Here is a 25,850-nt window from a genome sequence, read left to right on the forward strand (position 1 = left end):
TCTTTAAAGGGGCTCCGCGACTTCTGCTGGCTTTTCTACAGGGGGGGGGAATTCCCCCACCTCCTAGAAAAGCCCGCAGGAACCACACACCCTTTAAAGAGCGTGCCGCTCTTGGGGGCTTTTCTTCGAGGAGGGAGAAGGGACTGACTGGCCGTTTCAGTCCCTTCTCCCTCCTGGTCGAAAAGCCCGCAGGAGTCATGCTGGGCTCCTGTGGGCTTTTGCGGGAAGTGGGGGAATTTCGCCACCTCCCACAAAAGCAGGGAGAAGGTCCAGAGCTGCGGGGGGGGGGGGAATCATATTTTTTTACTTGATTTCCCCCCCTGAAAACTAGGTGCGTCCTATGGGCCGGTGCGTCCTATAGGGCGAAAAATACGGTAATTCATATACTGTATCCCTCCCTCTCTTGCACACATAGTAGACCAAGGATTGCCCACCGCTGTGACAGTTCTGCCTTCTCCACACTGCTGCCCATAATCAGATCCCCACAGTCCCTCAATCTAGAGCGCAGATGTGCTTTATTATTAATCATCATCATCATCATCATTCATTGCTTCCGAACTGCTGAAATGCTCGTGAACACGCCAAAACTCCTCTGCAGCTAAGCCGGAGGTCAAAGTTCAGAGAAGGCCCTAATTCTTCCACCCAAAAGCAATGCAGGTTTAAACCACCACTCCCAAAAAAGTTCCTTTTTCTTTTGCCAAGCTCCTTATTTTGCTGGGGGGTGGGATCAGAATGGCAAAGCCACGTGCCGCGGGAAACATGCTTTTCAAGTCAGAGCAGGGGGCCAATGATCCGACCCAACGTACCACAGGAACCTAGAAAGTTGCCTTGCACAGAGTTGGTCCCTCTGGCTGGGTATTCCCTGCACTGACTGGCAGCAGCTGTCCAGGATTTCAGGGGGGAGTCTTTCGCAACCTTACCTGGAGTAACCGGGGATTGAAACCGCTGACTTGCATCCCTTCCCTTAAACCAGGGTTCCCCAAACTTTTAAAGTCATCTAGGCCAGACTTTCCCAAACTTGGGTCTCTCTCCAGCAGTTTTGGGACTACAATTCCCATCATCATCCCTGACCACTGGGTCTTGCTAGCTAGGGATGATAGGAGTTGGAGTCCAAAAAACAGTTTGGGAAACCCTGTTAAACAAACACGCTTGGACTTTTATCAAGTCAGTACAATCAACGTCAAAGCAGGGGGCAGGGGCTGGAAACAGATTTCTGTGCTGATGTAGCATCCAGATGCAAATAAATTCTGTAAGAGGAGCATTACAGAGGTCCTCCTTCGTTAAAAAGAGGACCAAAAGAAAAAGAAAAATCCTATATGTTCTCAACTACCTTTGAAGGTGACCCGGAAACAACAACTATTCCAGAATGTGGCAGCTAGACTGGTGACTGGGAGTGGCCGCCGAGACCACATAACACCGGTCTTGAAAGACCTACACAGGCTCCGAGTACGTTTCTGACCACAATTCAAAGTGTTGGTGCTGACCTTAAAAGCCCTAAATGGCCTCGGTCCTGTATACCTGAAGGAGCGTCTCCACCTCCATCGTCCAGCCCGGACACTGAGGTCCAGCGCCGAGGGCCTTCTGGCAGTTCCCTCGTTGCGAGAAGTGAGGTTACAGGGAACCAGGCAGAGGGCCTTCTTGGTGGTGGCACCCGCCCTGTGAAACGCCATCCCACCAGATGTCAAAGAGAAAAACAACTACCAGACTTTTAGAAGACATCTGAAGGCAGCCCTAATTAGGGAAGATTTTAATGACTGATGTTTTAATGTTGCAAAACCTTTTGTTGCAAAATACGCCTGGCACCGGCCTAATTTCTAGTACTGATTCAGCAGCTGGGGTGCGGTCTTAGCTCATTGGCAGAGCATCTACTTTGCATACAGAAGACCCCAGGTTGCATCCCCAGACGCTCCCGGTAGGGCAGAGATATACTCCTTTCCCAAAACCCTAGAGGCATCTGCTGCCAGCCAGTGTCAACATTACCAGGCCAGATGGGACCCCAAAAAATGCAGTATAAACACCAACAACTGGGAAACACTGGCCTGCGAGCGCTCCAGTTGGAGAACAGCCTTTACCAAAGGTGACTTGGGCTTTGAAGACACTCAAACTCAGGACGAAAGGGAGAAACGTGCTAAGAGGAAAGCACGCTTGGCAAATCCACACCGTGACCAACTCCCGCCCGGAAACCTATGTCCCCACTGTGGAAGGACGTGTGGATCCAGAATTGGCCTCCACAGTCACTTACGGACTCATTGTTAAAACCGTGTTCATGGAAGACAATCTTACTTGGCTACGAGGGATCGCCAAAGAAGGAAGGAGGAGGAGGAGGAGGTTTTTAAAAAATCTTTTTGTGAAGGCAACACTAGAATTTTCACAGCTGAGTCCTCAACTCTTTATTACTGTGCTTTGCTTCCTTTAAGTTGGGCTCTGTCTAAAACTTGCCATTTAGGTTTTCAAACCCTTTTTGTAAATTCAGTATTAGAAACTGTACCTTTGAGTCCTCAATCCTTTATTGCTGCGCTTTGCTTCACCTAGGTCGAGCTAGGATTGCAATACTTCAGAATTTTGAGGAGTTCTTGCCCCTCTTTTTTAATTTCGGTCATTTAAGGTTCATGATTTTTCTATTTCCTTCTGAGGAAACTGAAATGAGGTTTGTAGCCAGTTAAGGTTTTGTTCAGTTTTAGGTTTTTCTAATTTTTTCCCTTAAACTTTTTGATTTTTATTATTTAGTTTATTTTCATAAGATAATATTTCTGGTCGATTACTTCTTGTTTCAGGGATTTTCACGGTATTTCATTTGTTTTGTGCAAATACTTGGGTTAAAGCAGGAGCAAATTCAGGAAGGACATTCTGGCATTTGTGCTAAAAAAACAACAAGAACATCCCCAAAAGGGACGCAGGTGGTTGATGCCTCGCATCTCCAAGCCGAGCCCGAGTCTGTGACAGCCAAAGGAAGAAGAGACGGGGAGCTCAGCCAAGGGAACTCATTCATCCTTTCCCACTTGGCCGGCTACCTGCTGGCCCTGCCAGACTGATCCGGTCCACCCTAATGAATCAGTGCCACTGCTGTCAAAGTGTGGGCGCTCTGAGGTGGGTCGGCCAATGCGGCAAAGCTCTGACCCGGTTCTCAAACGCACTTTGCTCGGAACGCTGGCGGTCGAGCCGCAGGGCCCTTGCGGGAAGAAGCGCCAGCCAGCTTGGCGGAGGAGAGCCCTGAGAGTTCGTGGCCCTTCTAGTCCGGAACCCTGCTCTCGCGGGGGCCAAGCAAGATGCTTATGGGAAGCCCATGAGCAAGACTCGGGTGCAACAGCAGCACTCTCTCCCCTCCTGTGCTTTCCGGCAGCTGGTGTCTAGAGGCATGCGACTTCCAGCAGCAGAGGCAGAGCGCAGCTGTTGTGACTAGAAGCCCTGACCAAACTTATCCTCCTTGAATTACTGTGTTTTTCGCTCCATAAGACGCACCTGACCATAAGAAGCACCTAATTTTTAGAGGAGGAAAACAAGGGAAAAAAATATTCTGAATGAAACGGTGGCTGTATGATTTTTATGGCCACACACACTTGTGATCCGATGGTGAATTTGGGGTGACCCAATGCAAAAATCCTGAGGATCCATGTGGATCCATGCTTTGTAACCACGTTTTTGCACCCTTGTAGCCCCAGGAAACAGTGGACGCCTGATTTTTTTGGTGTAGGCTGTAGCCATGGACATGCTATGTGATCTGATGGTGAATTTGGGGTGACCCAATATAAAAATCCTAAGGATCCATGGGCTTTTACCTCCCCACTCCCAGGCAGCCTCCTCTAGCATCCCTTATCTCTCTCCAGATCCCACCGATCAGCTGTTTCCTTTCAACACTCCCTTCCCACTTGTTTGCCTTAGTGTCTTTTCCTTAGCTGGAGCAGTTTTTTGCTCCTCCTTTTCTTCTAATTTCTCTCCTTATTGCTTTAGTCTTCCTGTTTCCCCCCTTTGCAAGTTTGCTGTCTTTACCTCCCCATCCCAGGCAGCCTCCTTTATCTCTAGCATCCCTTATCTCTCTCCCCAATCAGCAAACGATCAGCGGCTTTGTTTCAACACCCACTTCCCTCTTTCAAAAAACTATATAGCATGATCTGCTTTTTGCCCCTGGGCAATTCGGCTCCAGGGACCACACACTCGCTCCGTAAGACGCACAGACATTTCCCCTTACTTTCTAGGAAGAAAAAAGTGCGTCTTATGGAGCGAAAAATACAGTATCTACCATGGCTAGCCATGGTGGCTTGACTTGGCCTCCATGGTTGGACGAAGCAACGCTCCTGAAGACCAGTTGATGGAATGGCTGGAGAGGACAGTGCTGCTCTTGGGCTCAGATCCTGGTTTGACGGCTTCCCATGTTGTCAACCGGATGCCAGACCAGGTGGGCCATTGGCCTGATCCAGCAATGCTCTTCTTGTGCTCCTAGGATAGCCTTCTCTTCCGCGAAGTTGGTGGCTGTCCCTACATCTGCTGGCAGCAGCTTCCACTCTTTGCTATGAGTTGTGGACCTCCCTTTGGCCTGTCCTGAATCTCCCAGATTTCAGCTTTGTTGGAGGACTGTTAGCCAGAGGTACATGGAAACTTCCATGTGCAGTGGCCGTACATGCTGGGGGTCCCCCTCTTAATTTCTAAGAAGTCACATATGGAAGACAGGAGCACAGAGCGACAGATGCACCTCACAAAAATAAAATCGGGGCAAAGCAAAAATCCTCAGCTTTTCAGAAGGAAGTGGCCATCTCATAAAATCTGCATTAAAAACAGTGGTGCCTCGCAAGACGAAATTAATCCGTTCCGCGAGTCTCTTCGTCTAGCGGTTTTTTCGTCTTGCGAAGCAAGCCCATTGACGGCTTAGCGGATTAGCACTATTAGCGGCTGAGTGGCTTTTAGCGGCTTAGCGGATCAGCTGATAAGCGGCTTAGCGGCTTAGAAAAAGGGGGGGAAGGGGAAAAAACCCGCAGGAACTCGCAAGACATTTTCGTCTTGCAAAGCAAGCCCATAGGGAAATTCGTTTTGCGAAGCGCCTCCAAAATGGAAAACCCTTTCATCTTGCGAGGCATTCGTCTTGCAGGGCACCACTGTACAAAACTGCCCTTTAACCGGTAAGATTGTTTTGTCCCTCCAGCCTGGTATTGTGCAGGATCCGAGGCAGAGGCCCCCCTCTGTTATCTGCTACCTGGAGACGTCAGGAAGGGCCATAGCTGGGAGAGAGCCGCCACTGGAAGCCAGGACAGCCTCTGCCAGTCAGTGTAAACAATCAGAGCTAGGGGGACCAATGATTTTCCATAGAAAGTGCTCTACCAACGAGCCATGGTCCTTCTAAAAAGGCAAATCCAGGCACTGTACTCCTGGGCTTGAACTTCACTCCCCAGCCACTTGGCAATTCGTGGGCTAAGCCCCCCCAAGTAGAAAAGCACACCTATTCCTTTTGGTTACTTTGGAGGTAAGAGAAGAGGTAGCCTCCAATTGCAAATCCTCATTGACAAAGCCAGGGAAGGAAAGGAAAGGAAAGGAAAGGAAAGGAAAGGAGGGAAGGGAGGGGAGGGGAGGGGAGGGGAGGGGAGGGGAGGGGAGGGGAGGGGAGGGGAGGGGAGGGGAGGGGAGGGGAGGGGAAGGGAAGGGAAGGGAAGGGAAGGGAAGGGAAGGGAAGGGAGGGGAGGGGAGGGGAGGGGAGGGGAGGGGAGGGGAGGGGAGGGAAGGGAAGAAGGGAAGGGAAGGGAAGGGAAGGAAAGAGGGAGGGAGGGAGGGAGGGAGGGAGGGAAGGAAGGAAGGAAGGAAGGAAGGAAGGAAGGAAGGAAGGAAGGAAGGAAGGGAAGGGAAGGGAAGGGAAGGAAAGGGAAGGAAAGGAAAGGAATGAAAGAAAGGAAAGGGATGTTAGGAAGGAAGGAAGGAAGGAAGGAAGGAAGGAAGGTGGGCAGATTAGAAGCACATATCAGCTTAAATATTACTGCTTAATTTCTATAAAGAGGTATGTGCATCCTATTTTTCTGCCAGAAGATAGCTAGTGATAGAGTGCAAAACTACCTACCAGCAGACACAAAACAAGGAGGGAGTGTTTTAGAAAGTGCATACAAAAAAACAAAAAAAAGGTGGAAGGAAGGGGTTGTTGGTTTTTTGCTTGCTTTCTGAGGCAAAGAAAGCCAGTGTGTTGTTCCAGAGCACTCTACCTGCTTCAGCTGAAAGTGACTCGATTTTGTTTTGCCTGGACAATTTCCAAAGGCCTTAAGGAGCCTGAGAGCCACTCACTACAGGCTTACCCAAGAATTAACCCTGAGAACTGACACCAGCCCAAAACACACCATGTTTTAGCCGTGCCGTCTTCAAGGGCAAAGACCTCTCTTTTTGCCTCACTCGCTGCAGGAGGAAGAAACACGCACCGGGTGGACCGACTGGAAGAACTAAAAAAGCATCTGCTACCTAATCTGCACAGCAGATTTCTGGGTATTCAGAAATTGTGGGGGGAGAAAGGGGGCAGCCCCCAACCTCAGATGTACCAAAATCCTCTAGCTTTTAAAGAAAAAGCAAGTTTCTAGCATTTGTTGTCTTTGTCCATGGAGTTTTCTTGGCAGGGATACTGGAGTGGCTTGCCGGGCCTTGCCAACAAAGGTCCGTATAGTTAAAGCTATGGTTTTCCAGTTACAGATAGGTAGCCGTGTTGGTCTGCCATAGTCAAAACAAAAAAAAAAATTCCTTCCAGTAGCACCTTAAAGACCAACTAAGTCAGTTCTTGGTATGAGCTTTCGTGTGCATGCACACTTCTTCAGATACACTGAAACAGAAGTCCCCAGACCCTTCTATATAGTGAGAAGGTGGGGAGGGGTATTACTCAGAAGGGTGGTAGGAATGGGTGATTGGCAGATAGCTGTGATGAGCCTGTTGACGACTCTTAACGACTGCAATAGGTCTTACAGGAAAAAGCAAGGGGTGAAAAGGTGAAAAATGGCTTTGTCATGTATAATGAGATAAGAATCCAAGGTCTTTGTTCAGACCAGGTTTCTCCATGGTTTTAAGTTTGGTGATAAGTTGTAATTCAGCAGCTTCTCTTTCCAGTCTATTTCTGAAATTCCTTTGTAGTAAAACAGCTACTTTGAGATCTTGTATAGAATGTCCTGGGAGATTGAAGTGTTCTCCTACTGGTTTCTCTGTCTTGTGATTCCTGATGTCAGATTTATGTCCGTTTATTCTTTGGCGTAAGGTCTGGCCTGTTTGTCCAATATAGAGAGCTGAAGGACACTGTTGGCATTTGATGGCATACACAATGTTAGACGATGAGCAATTAAATAGTCATATTTAATTAAAAATAGTAAATTGCTCATCGTCTAACATTGTGTATTTTTTTTCTATGGTTTTCCAAGTAGTGATGTATGGAAGTGAGAGCTGGACCATAAAGAAGGCTGATCGCCGAAGAATGGATTCTTTTGAATTATGGTGCTAGAGGAAACTCTTGAGAGTCCCATGGACTGCAAGAAGATCAAACCTATCCATTCTGAAGGAAATCAGCCCTGAGTGCTCACTGGAAGGACAGATCCTGAAGCTGAGGCTCCAATACTTTGGCCACCTCATGAGAAGAGAAGACTCCCTGGAAAAGACCCTGATGTTGGGAAAGATGGAGGGCACAAGGAGAAGGGGACGACAGAAGACGAGATGGTGGGACAGTGTTCTTGAAGCTACAGGCATGAGTCTGACCAAACTGCGGGAGGCAGTGGAAGACAGGAGTGCCTGGTGTGCTCTGGTCCACGGGGTCACGAAGAGTCGGAAACGACTAAATGACTAAACAATTGTATTTTAATCTTTTGTTGGAAGTCAGATGGGCGGCATATAAATAAATTATTCTTATTCTTATTCTTATTCTTATTCTTATTCTTATTCTTATTTGCAATCCTCTGCATCACTGCATGCTGAGCAAACTCTTATTGCATTATCTTATGCCTGTTGCCTTTGGGAATTCTTAAGGACTGAGACCGGGACTTAAGGACTGGGATGCGGGTGGCGCTGTGGGTTAAACCACAGAGCCTTGCCGATCAGAAGGTCGGCGGTTCAAATGCCCGCGACAGGCTGAGCTCCCGTTGCTCGGTCCCTGCTCCTGCCAACCTAGCAGTTCAAAAGCACGTCAAAGTGCAAGTAGATAAATAGGTATCGCTCCGGCGGGAAGGTAAACAGCGTTTCCATGCGCTGCTCTGGTTTGCCAGAAGCAGATTAGTCATGCTGGCCACATGATCTGGAAGATGTACACCGGCTTCCGCAGCCAATAAAGCGAGATGAGTGCCACAACCTCATAGTCGGCCACAACTGGACCTAATGGTCAGGGGTCCCTTTACCCTTTAGGACTGAGAGGCGGGAGGACAGAAACCAAATAAACAGTAATTCAGAGGCCACGGGCAATAGCTGTCATGGCATTTAAAGCTCCCATTCTTGTCCCACAGTCTCCCTCCGGTTAAACAAAACAGGAGCGCCGCCTGCTGACAAGTGAAGTAATCGCCGTGAAATGTTGTCCAGTGCATTTTGGTATCTTTCAAGTTGCAATTCCACACCGTAAATTCCACACGCGCCCCAAACCTCTGCCAGCCCTCTTTGGAAAACAAGGCCCCCCGATACAGATCCGTTTGCAGGGAAGCCCCCATACCTTCCTCTCCCCAATGCAAGTCTCCTCCCACTCCCACCCACCCCCATTCCTGAGCATGGACTGTAACTGGGGGGGGGGGCAGAGAGCAAGGGAGGGAGGAGGGAGGGGAGGGTCCATGCCGATCGAAGCACGATGAAGCCAACAACACTCACAGCCGCTGGGCAAAAGGTTTGGTTCAGAGGGAACAGCTGGAGTGTCTCGGCTTGGTTTTGTTTACCGGGGTTTGTCTTCTCAAGCTGGTACCATCGGTAAAAGGCCCTTTTCTTTTGCTCGCTCAGGTCCGATCCCTGTTGCAACAGCCAGTGGGAGATCCGGCTCTGACTGATACCTGCAGGCAAGACCAAAGAGAGGAGAGAGAAAAGGTGGGTCTACACACAGGGGGGGAAACCTGCTGTAAATAAGTCATAAATTAAAACGTTATAATAAAATGGAAAGAAAACAACAACCGCTATGTAAAATTGCAAAGAAAAAGTTTGTGCTTTACAGCGCCATCTGGTGTTGCATGTTTATAACGCATTCAAAACACTGGTTTTTTTACTAATGTAGCTGAGGGTTATAAAGACTAGGACCATCCGCCTGAAAAACAGTTTCTACCCAAATGCAATTTTAGTTTTAAACACATTGTAAGGAGTCTGTATGGGAGTATATTGTATTTAAAAATGGGGTATCAGAGTTTTTAGGGGGCTAACCAGGTTGGGATAGCTGGAATAGCAGGCTTGTTGGGTTTTGAATGTCTTATGTAGATTTTTCAGTTTCGTTGTTCTGTATGGGACAATGACAATAAAGATTATCGTATCATATTGTATCGTATCGTATCGTATGAGTCCACAGAGAGAGAAAGAGAAACTATGCAACTGATTGCCACACCATGTGGCTCCTCCTCTTGCGCACAAGTTTTCATCACGCCCTACGGACAACCTGTGATCAAGCCAAACACACTCTTCCCAATTCTCGTCCTGCCCAGTAGCATTAGGAAAGGAGCTGAAAATAAAATTGCCTATTTATCATAACGCCATCAGACAAAATCTATGGTGTCAAAAGGGATATTGCAGGGTTTATGGGCATTGCCATTCAAATGGGGGTGGTTGTGTGTGCTGCATCTTGTGATCAGTTATGTGGGGCAGGGCTTACCTGGGCCCCCCAATATTTTATTCAAGTTAGCACCCCGACACTCCCCTGGGTAATCCCACTGCCACCCAGCGGGTGGTAAATTCCCTGCTTTGGGGACCATTGCCTTAATATCCCCATTCTGCATTAAATCCTACATTGAGTTTTCATTCCACCAGGCACATTTTGCAAGGTGCGCGGAACATCGTGACACCAGTTTTGCATTGGGATCCCTAACCCTACTCTGGACACACAGTTTGGGTGCTTTGGAGCTAGAATACACAGACCCGGGCATTTTTATTTTAATTTAAAAAGAGCCCATATATGGCTTTGAGCTCTCACATTTAAGAGACCGAATTTTCAGATGACATTATTGTGATTAATTGCTCCTACCGCTTACATAGATAGACAACGACTTGTGGGGGGGGGGGGAGAGAGAGACAATGAGCGCAGAATAGCAGCTTATAGGACATTACGAACACGTCCACCAGGAAATGGAATGACTCACTCGGCCGTTCATTCTGCTCTGGACAGAGCGATCCAGCCACGCATGCGCACTACCCAGGAGTAAACAGCAGCCATTCCTGGGTGGATCAGAAATGCAGACCGGGAAGGAAGTGATAGAAATTGCCACATCTTTAAGATAACTTTGCATGCGGAAGAAAAGAGAGTGGGTGATATTCCAAGAGACGGAATGAATTTTTTGGTGTGGGGAGGGGCCATAGGCAACTCCCTGGGGCCCTGGGGGCCCTGATAAAGGTAAAGGGACCCCTGACCATTAGGTCCAGTCGCGGACGACTCTGGGGTTGCGGCGCTCATCTTGCTTTATTGGCCAAGGGAGCCAGCGTACAGCTTCCGGGTCATGAGGCCAGCATGACTAAGCCACTTCTGGCGAACCAGAGCAGTGCACGGAAATGCCGTTTACCTTTCTGCCGGAGTGGTACCTATTTATCTACTTGCACTTTGACGTGCTTTCGAACTGCTAGGTTGGCAGGAGCAGGGATCGAGCAACAGGAGCTCAGTCCGTCGCGGGGATTCGAACCGCCGACCTTCTGATTGGCAAGTCTTAGGCTCTGTGGTTTAACCCACAGCGGTACCTGCGTCCCACGCCCCATGAAGGGGCCGGGCACCCACAAATTTCGGTGCCAAGGCCATGAAAGCTGCATGGCACCCACAGCCCTGGGCACCCGTGGTCGCGGGCCAAGCTGGCATTCCTGGGAGGGGCAGAGATTAACCGTAACTTCTGTGGTAGGCAGCAAAGCTACTTCTCTCCGCATTTTCAAAACGGGAAGCGTATCATTCATTAAACACCCCCCTGCGCATTATTTTTAGGATCTGGATTCAAATGCCTAGATAGATGACTCACGTGTGGCGCTAAGCCAGGGGTTGGCAAGCTTACAGGACAATGGGCTGGTCCATGCTTCGTCTGTTGGAGGATGGCCAGCAGCGTGTGAGCACACATGCTCTTCTGGGTTGGAGGAGCGCACATGCGTGTGCGCACACACTATTTCCAGCGCTCCTCCGACCTAAATGTGCCCCAGAAATAGTGTGTGTGCATCCGTCCTGCACGCATGCGCACATGCTATTTCCAGTACACATCCAGGTCAAAGGAGCGCCCGTGCGCATGCGCACAGGCACCATCAACCGAGAAGTCAGTAAGAGCGGGCAGCAGGGGTCACCTTGGCCCAGTTAGATGAGACCTGTAGGCCGCTACTGGCCCAAGGCCCGTAGGTTGCAGAGCCCTGTGCTAAGCCAAACCACGGTTTACTGCGCATGAGCACAGGCTCTGGGAGAGGACATTGTGGCTTCTTTGCTCTTCCTTGGTTGCCACTGCACTGGGTTTAGTGGTTTCATGCTCCTTTGACGAACGGCCTAACTATGGCACCAAGAGAGCGAAAACACGACCTCATGTTCCGAGAGTGTGCTAAGCCAAACCATGGTTTACTTTAGCACAGCAGCAGAATGCGGAGGAGGAGGGGAAGTGGCCACAATCACCTCCTCCCCACAAGCCCCATGCATTTGTGCCACTTTTTGATTTAGTGTGAAACGATTCCTGAATTTTAGCTGTGGATCCTTTGCTGCGGATGGTTAGACTAGATCGGGGTTTCCCAAACTTGTGCCCCCCCCCCCGCTGTTTTCAGACTACAATTCCCATCATCCCTGACCACTGGTCCCGCCAGCTAGAGATGATGGGAGTTGTAGTCCCCCCCCAAAAAAAGAAGAAGAAGAAAGCTCCAGGTCGCTTCCAACTCTACAATTCTACGAAAACCAGGCCACTGTGATCAAAGGAAGGGCTTTTGACACATTAAAAGACTCTGTATCTACTTCATAATTCACAGCTTTGGGGCAGAGCTTTATTTTTACAAAGTATTTTAAAAACGACGTTTGAAATGTACTCTTTTTGAATTTTTATTTGGTTGCCAGCAGACTGGTTTCCACTGAAACACCCTTTTTGCCTGGGGAACACTACTGGGGCTGATGAACCTGGGAGACCCCCTTCCCACATTACAGTTCCCCCGCATCCCAAATTAGTTCCCATTGTGTGCTTTCCCCCAATCTCCTCTCTAGAGGGCGCAAGCATGAAAGGAAGAGCCCCTTTCCACTGGGTCTTCCTGCACCCTGTCATTCGCCTTATCTGCGTATTATTAATAAGCTGCCCTGCCCATCAGCGTCTTGTTTGTTTTACTACACAACCCTTGAAAGGCAGCTTCTATAAATAAAAGACTTCCGCATTCCACTCTGAGATCACCCGCGCCGAGACCCCACAGCTAATTCTCCCCTGGCCTCCTCGCTGGCCCAAGTAGGACCAATTCAGCCAGCTAGTCCTGGGGATTATTTACTGTATTTTTCGCTCTATAAGACGCACCAGACCACAAGACACACCTAGATTTTGGAGGAGGAAAACAAGAAAAAATATATTCTGAATCTCAGAAGCCAGAACAAGAAGAGGGATCGCTGCGCAGTGAAAGCAGCAATCCCTCTTGCTGTTCTGGCTTCTGGGATAGCTGCGCAGCCTGAATTCGCTCCGTAAGACGCACACACATTTCCCCTTACTTTTTAGGAGGGAAAAAGTGAGTCTTATAGAGCAAAAAATGCAGTAATTGATTTTTGAATTTTATTGTTATTCATGTTTTTATACTGTCTTTTATGCTGCTTTTATAATGAAGTATTTTAAATTTGTTGCTAGCCACCCTGAGCCCGGTTTTTGAACCAGGAAGGGCAGGGTATAAATAAATTATTATTATTATTATTATTATTATTATTATTATTATTATTATTATTATTCCGGGCTAGTGCTTATCAGTTGCTGCTTTGTGTAGGGCTTCCCATAATAATAATAATAACAAACAACAACAACAAATTGCAGCAGCACGATTTTGGGGTTTTTCCTTTTTTTTTCAGCTTTTCTGCTCTATTTTGCTGCATGGCATTACTTTATTATTGTTCCATTGCATTTATAGCTTGCCCTTTTTCTCTAAGGACCTCGAGGTGGCACGCCTGAGAAAGCCAAACAAAAAATCTCAAGCAGTCTCCCAGGATTTATTCTCCAGCCCTCTATTCAGACCAGATTCCTCCTCACCAGCCCTGATCTGTGTATCCCCACCCCACCACCTAACACCAGATATAAAACAATTGATTGAAATACAACTTTTAAAAAAACTCAAGATTAAAATACAACATTAAAATGCAGCCTCATTTCAGCAGAAACTCAAAAACTTTTGGGGGGGATGAAAACGTCAAGTCTTCACCAAAGCCAACTATCCAGACTGGTCCTACGTGGGCCAGAAAAAGGCAGGGAAGTCCCCAAATAGGAGTTCCATCACAGGAGGAGAAAGGGAAAAGGAAAGAGGGGGAGGGGATCAAGTTGATTCCAAGCCGAAGGCCTGGTGGAACAACTCTGTCTTACAGGCCCTGCTTAGATAGAATGTGCCCCTGAAATACAGAAATATTTCTTGCTCGGAGGTAGGGAGGGAAAGAGGGTGGGGTGGGTGACTTTAGCATGACTGCAAGATAGCCTGATGTGCAAAGAATCATGGAATTGTAGAGTTGGAAGGGACACCAGCGGTTATCTAGTCCAACCCCCTGCAATGCAGGAATCTTAACTGAGGCATTAAATAAAGCAGTTCTTAAAAACATCCGATGAAGAAGAGTCCGCAACCTCCCGAGAAACTCGGTTCCACTCTCAAACAGCTCTTACAGCCTGAAAGTTCTTCCTGGTGTTTAGTCGGAATCTCCCTTCTTGTTACTTGAAGCCATGGGTTCGAATCCTTCTTGAAGCTTGCTCCCTCTTCCATGAGATACTTGAAGATGGCTCTCATATCTCCTGTCCGTCTCCTCTTTTCCAGGCTAAACCTACCCAGCTCCTTCGACCGCTCCTCATAAGGCTTCGTTTCCAGACCATTGATCACCTTGGTTGCCCTCCTCTGCACAGGTTCCAGCTTTCAATATCCTTCTTAAATTGGGATGCCCAGAACTGGACACAGTATATCTTCATGTGCATCCTTCATGAGAGTGGCAACATGAGAACAGGCCTTTTCCCATTGGTGGGATGCTCTCCCCATGGAAGCCTGCCTGGCTCCTTCATTCTACACCTTTAGGCGACAGGCAAAAACATTCCTCTTAATCCAGGCCTTCGGCTGATTACATCCGATAAGCTTTTAAATGTGTTGTGGGAGGCGATGAGGGGAGAAAGGGGGGTGGGATATTGATTTGTTTCTCTGCTTGTTTTTATTGTGGATTGTGTGTTTTTTTTGTGCAACTCCCTCCCATCAGGTGTCAAGGAGGAAAGGAATACACAACTTTTAGAAGACATCTGAAGGCAGCCCTGTGTCAGGAAGTTTTTAATGTTTGACGTTTTATTTTGTTTTTATGTTTGTTGGAAGCCGCCCAGAGTGGCTGGGGCAACCCAGCCAGATGGGCGGGGTATAGATATTATTGTTATTGTTATTGTTATTATTTCTACTACCAGTAGTAGTATTTTTAGGCTGCGAATCACCCTAAGATCTATGGATGTAGGACAAGATACTACTACTACTACTATGATGACTAATACAGTCATACCTCGGGTTACAGATTGCTTTTTTTTGGGGTTACAGACCGCCAAAACCTGGAAGTACTGGGTTTCGGTGGCCGCGCATGCGCATAAACGCTAAACCGTGCTTTGCGCATGTGCAAAAGTGCCGCATCACAATCCGCATGTGCACAGACGCGCAGATGCGGGTTGCAAACGTGAATCCTGCACAGATCACGTTCGCAACCCGAGCGTCCACTGTAATAGAGGATTTCATCTGTTACTCTACCCCATTTCCCATCTGATCACACCGTCCTCTGGCCTCCGGGCCCTGGAAGCTTTCATACGAGCAAAAGTACGATAAAGGTTCTGTGCCGCTGATTTAAACCTTACATTCCCAGAGCACGCTGCCTGCTGCTTTGTAAAATGCCTGCCTGGGTCAGGGGAGTTAACAGCAATAAACCAGAAGCTTGCTGCTGCTTATTCAGAAGGAGAAGAGAGGGGAATTATGCGCGGAATCGGCCTGCGCTGAAATGACAAATTAAGGGGAGGGGGCTCACAAAGCCCTTTGCTTAAGCCGGAAAGGCCCGGCTGTCAAGATCTGAAGCAAAGCTATTGTCCTTACGTAGGCACGCAACACACTTCTGCAGCGAACGCTCCAGGCTCTGCCACCACACGAGGCATGAGATATGATCCATCTATTTAATTTAGTCTTTGTATCTATTTGTTATTTAGATTTATAACTTGCCCTTCTAGGCTGTCGCCATTGCAGTCGGCGCCCAGGTGCAACAGGCCTCCCGTATTAGCCAATAATCATACTAACAACAGCAACAATTTATTATTTATACCCAACCCACCTGGCTGGGTTTCCCCAGCCACTCTGGGCGGCTCCCAATCAAATATTAAAAACACAATACAGTCCATACCTCAGGTTGAAGCAGCTTCGGGATAAGTATTTTCGGGTTGCGTGCTGCGGCGACCCGGAAGTAACGGAGCACGTTACTTCCGGGTTTCGCCGCTCGCACTTGCGCAGAAGGTTAAAATGACGTCATGCGCAGACGTGGGTTGCATTCGCTTCTGGATGCGAACGGGTCTCTGGAACGGATCCCGTTCGCATCCAGAGGTACCATTCTACAGCATTAAACGTTAAAAACTTCCCTAAACAAATTTCCCCCCTAAAAGCCAAGGCCAGCTGGGGGAATTTCCCTGCGGCTTATGCTCCCAGTTAACTGGGAGCAAGCCCTGCTGTACTCAGTGGTGCTTAAGCTCAAGAGTAAACAGGTAGAATGTCATGGGCTGGCTAGATGCTGAGAAGGGAACCCCCAGGAGAAGAAGACTCAGAGCCAGGGGATGGTGATGGTTGGGCAGAGGGAGAAGACCAGGAGGAGGAGGTGTCAGAAGCTGAAGGGGCAACAGGGCTTAGTGAGCGGTCCAGAATCACACACAGGAGGGAGGCCAGAAGACAGAGATGAGGCAGGATGCTGAAGGAACCAAGGAATCTGTTCCCGGCTGCATCAGCAGAAGTCGAGTGTTTAGATCAAGGGAAGTCATAGTACAGTGGTACCTCGGGTTAAGTACTTAATTCGTTCCGGAGGTCCGTTCTTAACCTGAAGCACCACTTTAGCTAATGGGGCCTCCTGCTGCTGCTGCACGATTTCTGTTCTCATCCTGAAGCAAAGTTCTTAACCTGAGGTACTATTTCTGGGTTAGCGGAGTCTGTAACCTGAAGCGTCTGTAACCTGAAGCGTATGTAACCCGAGGTACCACTGTACCACTATTCTGCGTTGGTCAGGCCACACCTGGAATATGGTGTCCAGTTCTGGGCGCCACTGTTTAAGAAGGATGTTGACAAGCTGGAATGTGGGCAGAGTATGGTGACCAAAATGATCAAGGAGTCTGGAAACCAAACCTTATGAGGAACGGTTGAAGGAGCTGGGTACGTTGAGCCTGCAAAAGAGGAGACTGAGAGGAGATGTGAGAACCATCTTCAAGTTTCCCAAGGGCTGTCACATGAAAGGTGGAGCAAGCTTGTTTTTTCCCCTGCTAAGGAAGACAGAACTCGAACCCATGGCTTCAGGTTACGAGAAAGGGGATTTCAACTCAATACCAGGAAAAACTTTCTGACAGCAAGAGCTGTTTGACAGGGAACGGTCTCCCTTGGGAGATTGTGGGCTCTCCTTCCTTGGAGGTTTTTAAGCAGAGGTTGGATGACGATCTGTCACAGACGCTTTAGCTGAGATTCCTGCATTGCTGGGGGTTGGACTAGATGACCTCTGGAGGTCCCTTTCAGCTCTACGATTCTAAGAGCCTTATGCTCTCCTGACTGAGCCATTCACTCTCTTTAGCATCTAGCACAGCGGTTCTCAACCTGTGGGTCCGCAGATGTTGTTGGACTACAACTCCCATCATCCCTGAGCTCTGGCCTTGCTAGCTAGGGATGATGGGAGTTGTAGTCCAACAACATCTGGGGACCCGCAGGTTGAGAACCGCCGAAAGCAACACGAAGGGTTGGGAGGAGACAGCCTTAGTGTTTAACCCCCGCTTGGCTTAAGTAGGCAGGTTGGGTTATGGGGCTAATGAAACAACGTGGGCGCAATTAACCCTTTCCAGCCAAGCGCCCCACAAGGCCTGGACGTCCTCCTCCGAATCCTAAAAGGGCCGGAACCTCACCTTCCCGCTCCCAAGGGAAGGGCTGTGGATGACGTTCACAATTTAAAAACAAAGCCCTTTCGGTGCTAGGCGCTTGACGCTCGTTACAGCATTCCTAAGAAAAGCAGGGAGATATCTTGCTGACGTAAGTCGCGTAAGGAACAGGGGGAGAGAAGATCAGGCAGGCCAAGGGAGGTGCAGAGAGAGAGAGAGAGAGAGAGAGACTGATTCACCAGGGAAGTTCCACAATGGGTCTTAAATCAAAGGCATACATTATCATGACTAAGCTGACAGATTTGCACCGCAATGCAGAAAGCCAAGCGATATCCCAACATCTGCGCCGGCAGGAGAAGGTGCGGCGAGACGGCGGTGCTGAGCTACGGAGAGGGGGTCCCGGCGAGGCGTTTCCGAGCTCTTACCTGTTACCTGCGCTACGACGGCTTGCGAAATCCTCCGATTGGCCAGGAAGGCTTTGATTTCCTCTTTTATCACGCTGCTGTCCCTCCTAACAAAACAGGGGGAGTTTTTGGGAGGGGTTGGAGGGTGGACAGGAGGAAGAAGAAGAAGAAGATTAAAAAGAGAGCGGGGGCAAGAAAGAGGGCCAGAGTTGAAGACGCGTTTAATTGGGGGGCGGGGGGGCGGCAGAGGGAGCGAAGGGCCTGACGGAGGCCCTCGCCGTCGGACGTTGCTTTTAATCCGTGTCGCCGGCTGATCAAAGCGCATGAGGAGGAGAACGGATGACTCGCGGTCCGTGTAAATTCATGCAGGCCATATGGGATGCACAAAGTTTCATTACAGAGGGATGAATAAATCTTTCCCACCAGTGATGACGCTGACATCAAACTAGGGTGTTGCACATGGGGGTGTAGCTTAGCGCATTACTTAGCCGTAACTCGGGGACAGAGAACATGTTTTGCATATCAAAGGCCGCGGGTTCAAATGCATCTTCGGGGTGGGTTGGCAAAGAGGCCGGTCTGAAATCCCGAGAGGGTGGCTGCCAGCCTGTGTAGACAAATTAGGCCCCTGCAGGCCTCGCTGTCTGGCCTCAGGGCTCTGCCCACAACCCCCACCCCACCCCAAATGCTTTTGCCCGGCTGGAACGTGTCCTCATGACGAATTTATGCTCCTTGCTCCGCCCACTTTTCCCTCTGGCCCTGCCAACCACTGTCTTGTGGCCCTTGGAAGACAGACCAGATGGGGAAACGGCCCTTGGGTTCCCCACCCCGATCTAAGGCCTGCTTGGGCCGCATGAAATTCTGACTGTTATTATAATTATAATTTATAACCACCTTTTTCCCTGACGGTGACTCAAGGCAGTTTGCAGGTAAAATAAGAACATCTGAAAACTTAGGGTCAGGGGATGATGATGACAATTTGAAAAAAACAACAATTATATACTAACAGAATTAAAACACTGATTCATAGGATTGCAGGGCTGGAAGGGTCACCGAGGGTCATCTAGTTCAAAACCGTGCAATGCAGGGATCTCGACTAAAGCATCCACAACATGATATCTATCTATAATCTATCTATCTATCTATCTATCTATCTATCTATCTATCTATCCCTCTCTCTCTCTCTCTCTCTATCTGGGAGCAGCCACTAAACAGCAGCAGGAACTTTCTCCAGGAAATTTTCATTAAAGTTTTCACAATACAGTGGTACCTCGAGTTAAGTACTTAATTCGTTCCGGAGGTCCATTCTTGACCTGAGACTGTTCTTAACCTGAAGCACCACTTTAGCTAATGGGGCCTCCTGCTGCCGCCGCATCGCCGCCATGCAATTTCAGTTCTCATCCTGAAGCAAAGTTCTTAACCCGAGGTAATATTTCTGGGTTAGCGGAGTCTGTAACCTGAAGCGTATATAACCTGAAGCGTATGTTACCCGAGGTACCACTGTATAAATAAAATTCTATCCAGAATAAATGAAATTAGAAAGAAAGAAAGAGAAACAACAAAAGGAAAGGGAGGAAGGCAAAGGAAGAAAGAAAAGAGAGGAAAAATACAACATAAATAATAAAACACACAAAGAGAGATATCCCCCTCTATTCTAATTGTACCCTGATTTCCAATCTACATACGTTAGGAAAAACTTTCTGTCGGTAAGAGCTCCTTGACCGTGGAGCAGTCTCCCACGGGAGACGATAGACCTTCCTTGCAGGCTTTCAAGGAGAGGTCAGACGCCCCCTCGTTGTGGATGCTACACTTGAGATCCCTGATTTGCAGGGGGTTGGTCTAGATGGCATCTGGGGGTCCCACAGAGAAATTCTGTGCTTTCTCTGATTTTCAGCAAAACGCCTTGCACGCCCCGGTTGAGGAGAGGGAGGCCAGAATTAAGGGATGCGGCAGTAACGGCGAGCCTACCAACAGAAGCGCGCCCCACCCTGAGCCCCAAGAGCTCACCTCATCAGCTCCTCCACCTTATCGTCCACGTCCAGGTCTTCTTCGGAGGCCTCGAAGCTGTACGACCTCTGTGCCATGCTACTTGCCAGTGGGTACCGCGTGGGAGACATCTTCCCGTTGAAGGCGGACAGCCGCTCGCTGCTCTCCCGGCCGTTCTGGTTGGTGGTACAGGGCTGCGGGGAGGTGTCGTAGCTGTTGCTGGGCGAGGGGGACATCCCCGAATGTTGCGTCTGGGTGGAGGCCGTGGCGGTGGAGGACGAGGCGGCCACGTTGTTGGTGCTGTTGCTGCAGGAGCCGCCGCCGGCCCCGTAGGCCGAGCGCCGGCCGAACTTGTCGCTGTGCTCCTGGTCGAGGCGGTCGAAGGTCTCCAGGGCGTGCAGGATCTCGTGCCGCGTCATCCCGGTGCGCCGCAAGCGCTGAAGCAGGTCGATCTGCTCTATGGTGAACCGGGGCTCGTCGGTGTAGTGAAACATGGTTTCCAGCAGGCTGCGGAGGCACAGGGGAAGAAGGTGAGGAGGAGAGAGAGAGAGAGAGAGAGAGTTTGGATTTGATATCCCGCTTTATCACTACCGGAAGGAGACTCAAAGCGGCTCACATTCTCCTTTCCTTTCCTCCCCCACAACAAACACTCTGTGAGGTGAGTGGGGCTGAGAGACTTCAGAGAAGTGTGCCTGGCCCAAGGTCACCCAGCAGCTGCATGTGGAGGAGCGGGGAAGCGAACCCGGTTCACCAGATTACGAGACTACTGCTCTTAACCACTACACCACACTGGAGGAGGGAAGAAGGCGCAGGGATGCAACAAAGAGGCCAGGATCAGGCCAAGGGGGGCCCATTTGCAGGAGCGATTCAGCGGTAGATCACACTGAAGGAGTTGGAGCTGACTCGCTACTAGCAAAAACGGGATCTAAGCGGAAGGGCAAGGCCTAATGCGCGCAGGAATGGGTCTGGGCTCACCTCAATTAAGAAGTGGTTGGGACTAAAGATCCCCACCTCCCCACAGCCGTCCTCTCTGGGGTCCACCCCCCAAGCAATCACAGACTGCTCCAGCAGGCGGCCAACCTTTCCTCCACCCTTTTCATGCCTCTTCTGGTTCTGGGAGACCAGGTGGCGAGGGGAGCTTGTCGCAGCAGGAGGGGGAGACCGCCTTGACTCTTCACCAGCTCGACTCATCTCGGCCTCTCGGCCTCCCTCCTCCCCTGCTTCATCTTCTGCCTCGGATTTTGGACTTCTCTCTGCCAAACTCTCCCTGCTCCCTAAGCCCTTTTTCCTTTCCAGATTCCAACACCTTTTCAATAATAAATAAATAAATCATTATTTATGCCCCACCCATCTGGCTGGGTTTCCCCAGCCACTCTGGGTGGCTCCCAACAGAATATTAAAAACACAATAAAACCATAGCTGTCAACTTTCCCCTTTTCTTGCAAGGAATCCTATTCAGAATAAGGGAATTTCCCTTTTTAAAAAGGGAAACATTGACAGCTATGAATAAAACTTCCCTTCAGGTGTCTTCTAAAAGTCAGATAGTTGTATATTTCCTTAACATCTGATGGGAGGGTGTTCCACAGGGCAGGCGCCACTACCAAGAAGGCCCTCTGCCTGGTTCCCCGTAACTTGGCTTCTCGCAGTGAAGGAACTGCCAGAAGACCCTCAGCACTGGACCTCAGTGTCCGGGCTGAATGATGGGGGTGGAGACGCTCCTTCAGATATACTGGACCAAGGCCATTTAGGGCTTAAAAGGTCAACACCAACACTTTGAATTGTGCTCAGAAATTCCCACTTCTCCACAGCTACCTACGTCTCCTCCACTCCAGGGTTTCCCCAAGCAATCAGAGACTGCTCCTGCTGGCGGCCAACCTCGCCTCTACCCTTTTCATGCCTCTTCTGGTTCTGGGAGACCAGGTGGCGAGGGGAGCATGTCACTGCACTACTTTTGTAGCTCCTGAAAGATCGACAAGGTGGGAGAGAACATGCCAGTCGGGCATGTGTCTCTGCCGGGGTCCTACTCGAGTGTAGGACGAGCTCCTGACATCCCTGGGCTCTGAGCCTTCATCCCTTACGGTTCCCCAGCTGGTTCCTCCCCACCTTTCCTCTGCATCCAAACAGTCCCCGACACCTATCAATGTCTCCTGTGGGAGAGAGTTCCACAGTTTAACAATGTGCTGCATGAAAAAGGACTTCCTTCTATCTGTCCTGAAGATTTCACTATTCAGGCCCGCTGGATGTCCAGATTTTGAGTCTTACGTACACATGTTCCAGCTGATCATCCCCCAACCTTTGCACAGCCGCCATTCTGCCAACGCACCGGCCACTGCGATCCCACAGGATGCGCAAGGAACCCTGATTAAAGACTGCAATGGTCCAATGCCATTCTGGAAAGTTTTCCAACATTCAGAAACAAGTGGCTTGAGAAGTCCTGGCAAGCTTGCAGACTCCTCTCTGGACTCCGGCCAAGATCGCTGAACCTACACTTTTAAAGGAGACCGGGAGGGAAGCTGGCATGATCTGGTGGGCCGGACGGGGGCTGTCTTGGTGGCAAAAGTCCAGTTCCATCACCAGCCAGAGACCTCATTAAAGTGACCATGCTGCCAGGAAGGCTCTTTGATCAGAGCTCCGAATTACAGCCGGGATCCAAAGAGCTGTTTCTGGCATGTCCAGGGACTTCCGCCCACCTCTGGTGCCAGCGACGCACCTTTGGAACTCGCTGCCTCTTGACGCTGGCGTGATTCCCCCCCTCCCAACTCTTCCAAAGTAACTTTTAAGGCAGATCCACTTCCCCAAGCCGTTGCTACTTGATGTGGATTTTTAAACTTTGTCTTAATTGTCTTTCTGGCATAGTTAAGAGTGCTGGACCGGGACCTGGGAGAGCAGAGTTTGAATCCCTTGTTCGGTCATGAAGCTCACTGGGTCACCTTGGACCCGTTGCTGCCTCTCAGCCTAAACAACCTCGCAGGGTTGTTGTGCGGGGATTAAATGAGGATGGGGAGAACCATGTGGGCCACCTTGAGCTCCAAAGGTGGGATGGAAATGCAATGAATAGATAAAATAAATATACTGATATAGCCTTCTCCTCCCCCCCTCATTGGGGCAGTGGCAGACTGAGATGCTATGGCGCCCTGGGAAGGAGGCGTGAGGGTTCTCGCAGGGTCCTAGAGCCCTTCTACCTCCTTTCCAAATCCAGCACATGTGCTCTGCTCACCCAGTCCTAAAAGGTAAAGGTAAAGGGACCCCTGACTGTTAGATCCAGTCGTGGCCGACTCTGGGGTTGCGGTGCTCATCTGGCTTTATTGGCCGAGGGAGCCGGCATACAGCTTCCGGGTCATGTGGCCAGCATGACTAAGCCGCTTCTGGCAAACCAGAGCAGCACACGGAAACGCCATTTACCTTCCCACCGGAGTGGTACCTATTTATCTACTTGCACTTTGACATGCTTTCAAACTGCTAGGTTGGCAGGAGCAGGGACCAAGCAACGGGAGCTCACCCCGTCGCGGGGATTCGAACCGCAGACCTTCCGATCGGCAAGTCCTAGGCTCTGTGGTTTAACCCACAGCGCCACCTGAGTCCCAGTCCTAAATCCACCCCCAACTGGGGGAGGGCCCTTAGATCAGTTGTAGGACACCTGCCTTGCATGCAGAAGTTCCTAGGTTCGTTCCCTGGCATTTCCAGGTGAGGGTGACCTGAAACCTTGGCTGTTGCCAGTCAGTGCAGACAATACTGAGATAAATGTACCGTCTCTGCACAAGGCAGCATGCTATGCTTCTAACCTAGGCATGTCTACTGAGTGGGAAGTTCCATTGCGCACAATGCGACTTGCTCCCAGGGCTATTTAACTGTTCAGTAATTGCAAAAGGGGCATGTCACAAATTCAGATAAATCCTGGAGATGATATAAAGATAGATAGAGCCCCAGGGATGGCTCAGTTGGTGGAGCATGAGACGCTTGATCTCAGGGTCGTGGGTTTGAACCCCACGTTGGGCACTGCAAGGGGTTGGACTAGATGACCCTCATAGGTCCCTTTCAACTCTACAATTCTACAATTCTATGATTAGATAGATAGATAGATAGATAGATGAGGCAGCCACAAAGCATGCTTGCAATTATCAAGGAAATTAAAGCTTAATCGTCACTACAGAACCAATGATTACCATTAGGGGATTTTTTGAAAAGCAAGGTTAAAATTAAAGATACAAAAGATGTGAAGATGATGGCACAAAGTTGATGGTCACAAGGAGCTGGAAACTGAAATAAGTTCTGAGAGATGAGAGGAATTCTGGGCACGGCGCTTGGACCGATACGGCTCGAGTTAAATGAATGAACGATGGAACGATATACTGCTTTTCCAGGAAAAACTGGGTGTATGCATTCGGATAAAAAAATGCTTGGGTCAAAAGATTTGTTTCTGACTTTTTGCATGGGAAACGTACACCTATCAGCAAACAACAGAACTGAAGATGATGCTCGAACAGATTTTGGTTGGAATCCAAAAATCTCTTGGAATCCTTAATTCTCTTGGAATCCTAAATGCACTTGCTAGACTCATCGAGAACAGGTAGAATTAACTTGGGGTAATTGCACACTAGAGACATCACCTTGCCAACAAAGGTCCATCTAGTTAAAGCTATGGTTTTCCCAGTAGTGATGTATGGAAGTGAGAGCTGGACCATAAAGAAGGCTGATCGCCGAAGAATGGATGTTTTTGAATTATGGTGCAGAAGGAGACTCTTGAGAGTCCCATGGACTGCAAGAAGAACAAACCTCTCCATTCTTAAGGAAATCAGCCCTGAGTGCTCACTTGGAAGGACAGATCCTGAAGCTGAGGCTCCAATATTTGGTCACCTCATGAGAAGAGAAGACTCCCTGGAAAAGACCCTGATGTTGGGAAAGATGGAGGGCACAAGGAGAAGGGGATGACAGAGGACGAGATGGCTGGACAGTGTTCTCGAAGCTACCAACATGAGTTTGACCAAACTGCGGGAGGCAGTGGAAGACAGAAGTGCCTGGCGTGCTCTGGTCCAGGGGGTCACGAAGAGTCGGACACGACTAAACGACTAAACAACAACAACAATTGCACACTAAAATAAAAAGTTTCATCAGATGAAGCCTTGTGCAAGCTCTTCTGCTTGAGCAACAGGGCTTTCCCTCCTGCAACCCCGAAATCGGCTTGGGGGGCAGTGGAACCCCAGAAGGGGAGGAGAGAGAGGTCCTTCTGCCTGGAAATCCAAAACGCTTGTGGTGGGAACACCCTCCTTTATTGCAACAGGGAATTCCTCCCGCCGAACTACCAGTGAAAAATCTGGCTTTTCTGCCATGTCCATCCAAGTCTTTAGAACTGCAACGCTCAGCCGTAAATTTCACTGTTCACCAAATTTCTGCTGTAACACACACCTGCCTCTCCACAAGTGCTACTAAGAGTCTCCTTGAGGGAAAGCTTAATCGCTTCCCAAAAAATGTCAGTGATTGAAGTCGGGTGCAGAACCGCAGATGCAGGCGGTTCAATGTGGCCCCCGGGTCTCTCTCTGTGGCCCTCAAAACTCTCTCCAGGCCACATCAGCCTCTTGCCTGGCTGAAATGTGTCTTTGGATTCTGATAACGCCTCTTGCTGGTCTGGGTGCAGGGTGGGACAAGGGGCATGCATGGAAAATAGCCCTTCTGCACAAAGGGATATTTCACATTCGCTGCCCCGCCCACTTCTGCCTCTGGCCACGCCCACCACTGCCATGCGGCCCCAGGGAGGCTCCCCAGGAGGGAAGGCGGCCCTCGGGAACAAACAAGTTTGCTGCAACACCCTTCGCTCTCGCTCATGTGAGGAACTCATCCGGCATCTAACTTCCGGCATGCTGAATTTTTCAGCTTTCAAATCCCCCCCAAATGAGGGGTGCTTAAAAGTCAAAACATGACTTGGGAATTCAAAAGAAAGGCTTCTTTGTGTGTTTGTTTTGGTTTTTTACCTTGCTTTTTCGTGTTGTGTAGCGCCCTGAGATTTACAGATAGAGGGCAGAACACAAACTAACAGATAGGATTAGGATTGGTTAAAATAGATTGGTTAAATTCA

The 25,850-nt window shown here is 49.3% G+C and overlaps 1 protein-coding gene across 8 annotated transcripts in view; it reads right to left on the bottom strand.

Moving 5' to 3' along the window:
* HMBOX1 (homeobox containing 1) overlaps positions 1–25,850 on the bottom strand; it is a 124,687-nt gene that overhangs the window by 20,611 nt on the left and 78,226 nt on the right. For all 8 annotated transcript variants that reach the window (XM_081854856.1, XM_081854861.1, XM_081854858.1 and 5 more), the window contains exons 3-5: positions 19,802–20,287; positions 17,819–17,904; positions 8,850–8,960 (exon numbers count right to left, since the gene is read on the bottom strand). In XM_081854856.1, coding sequence (XP_081710982.1) covers positions 8,850–8,960; positions 17,819–17,904; positions 19,802–20,287 — 683 coding nt within the window. The remainder of the gene's footprint in view (positions 1–8,849; positions 8,961–17,818; positions 17,905–19,801; positions 20,288–25,850) is intronic.

This window comes from Podarcis erhardii (genome assembly GCF_964252035.2).
Source record: "Podarcis erhardii genome assembly, chromosome: 3".
Taxonomy (NCBI): domain Eukaryota; kingdom Metazoa; phylum Chordata; class Lepidosauria; order Squamata; family Lacertidae; genus Podarcis; species Podarcis erhardii.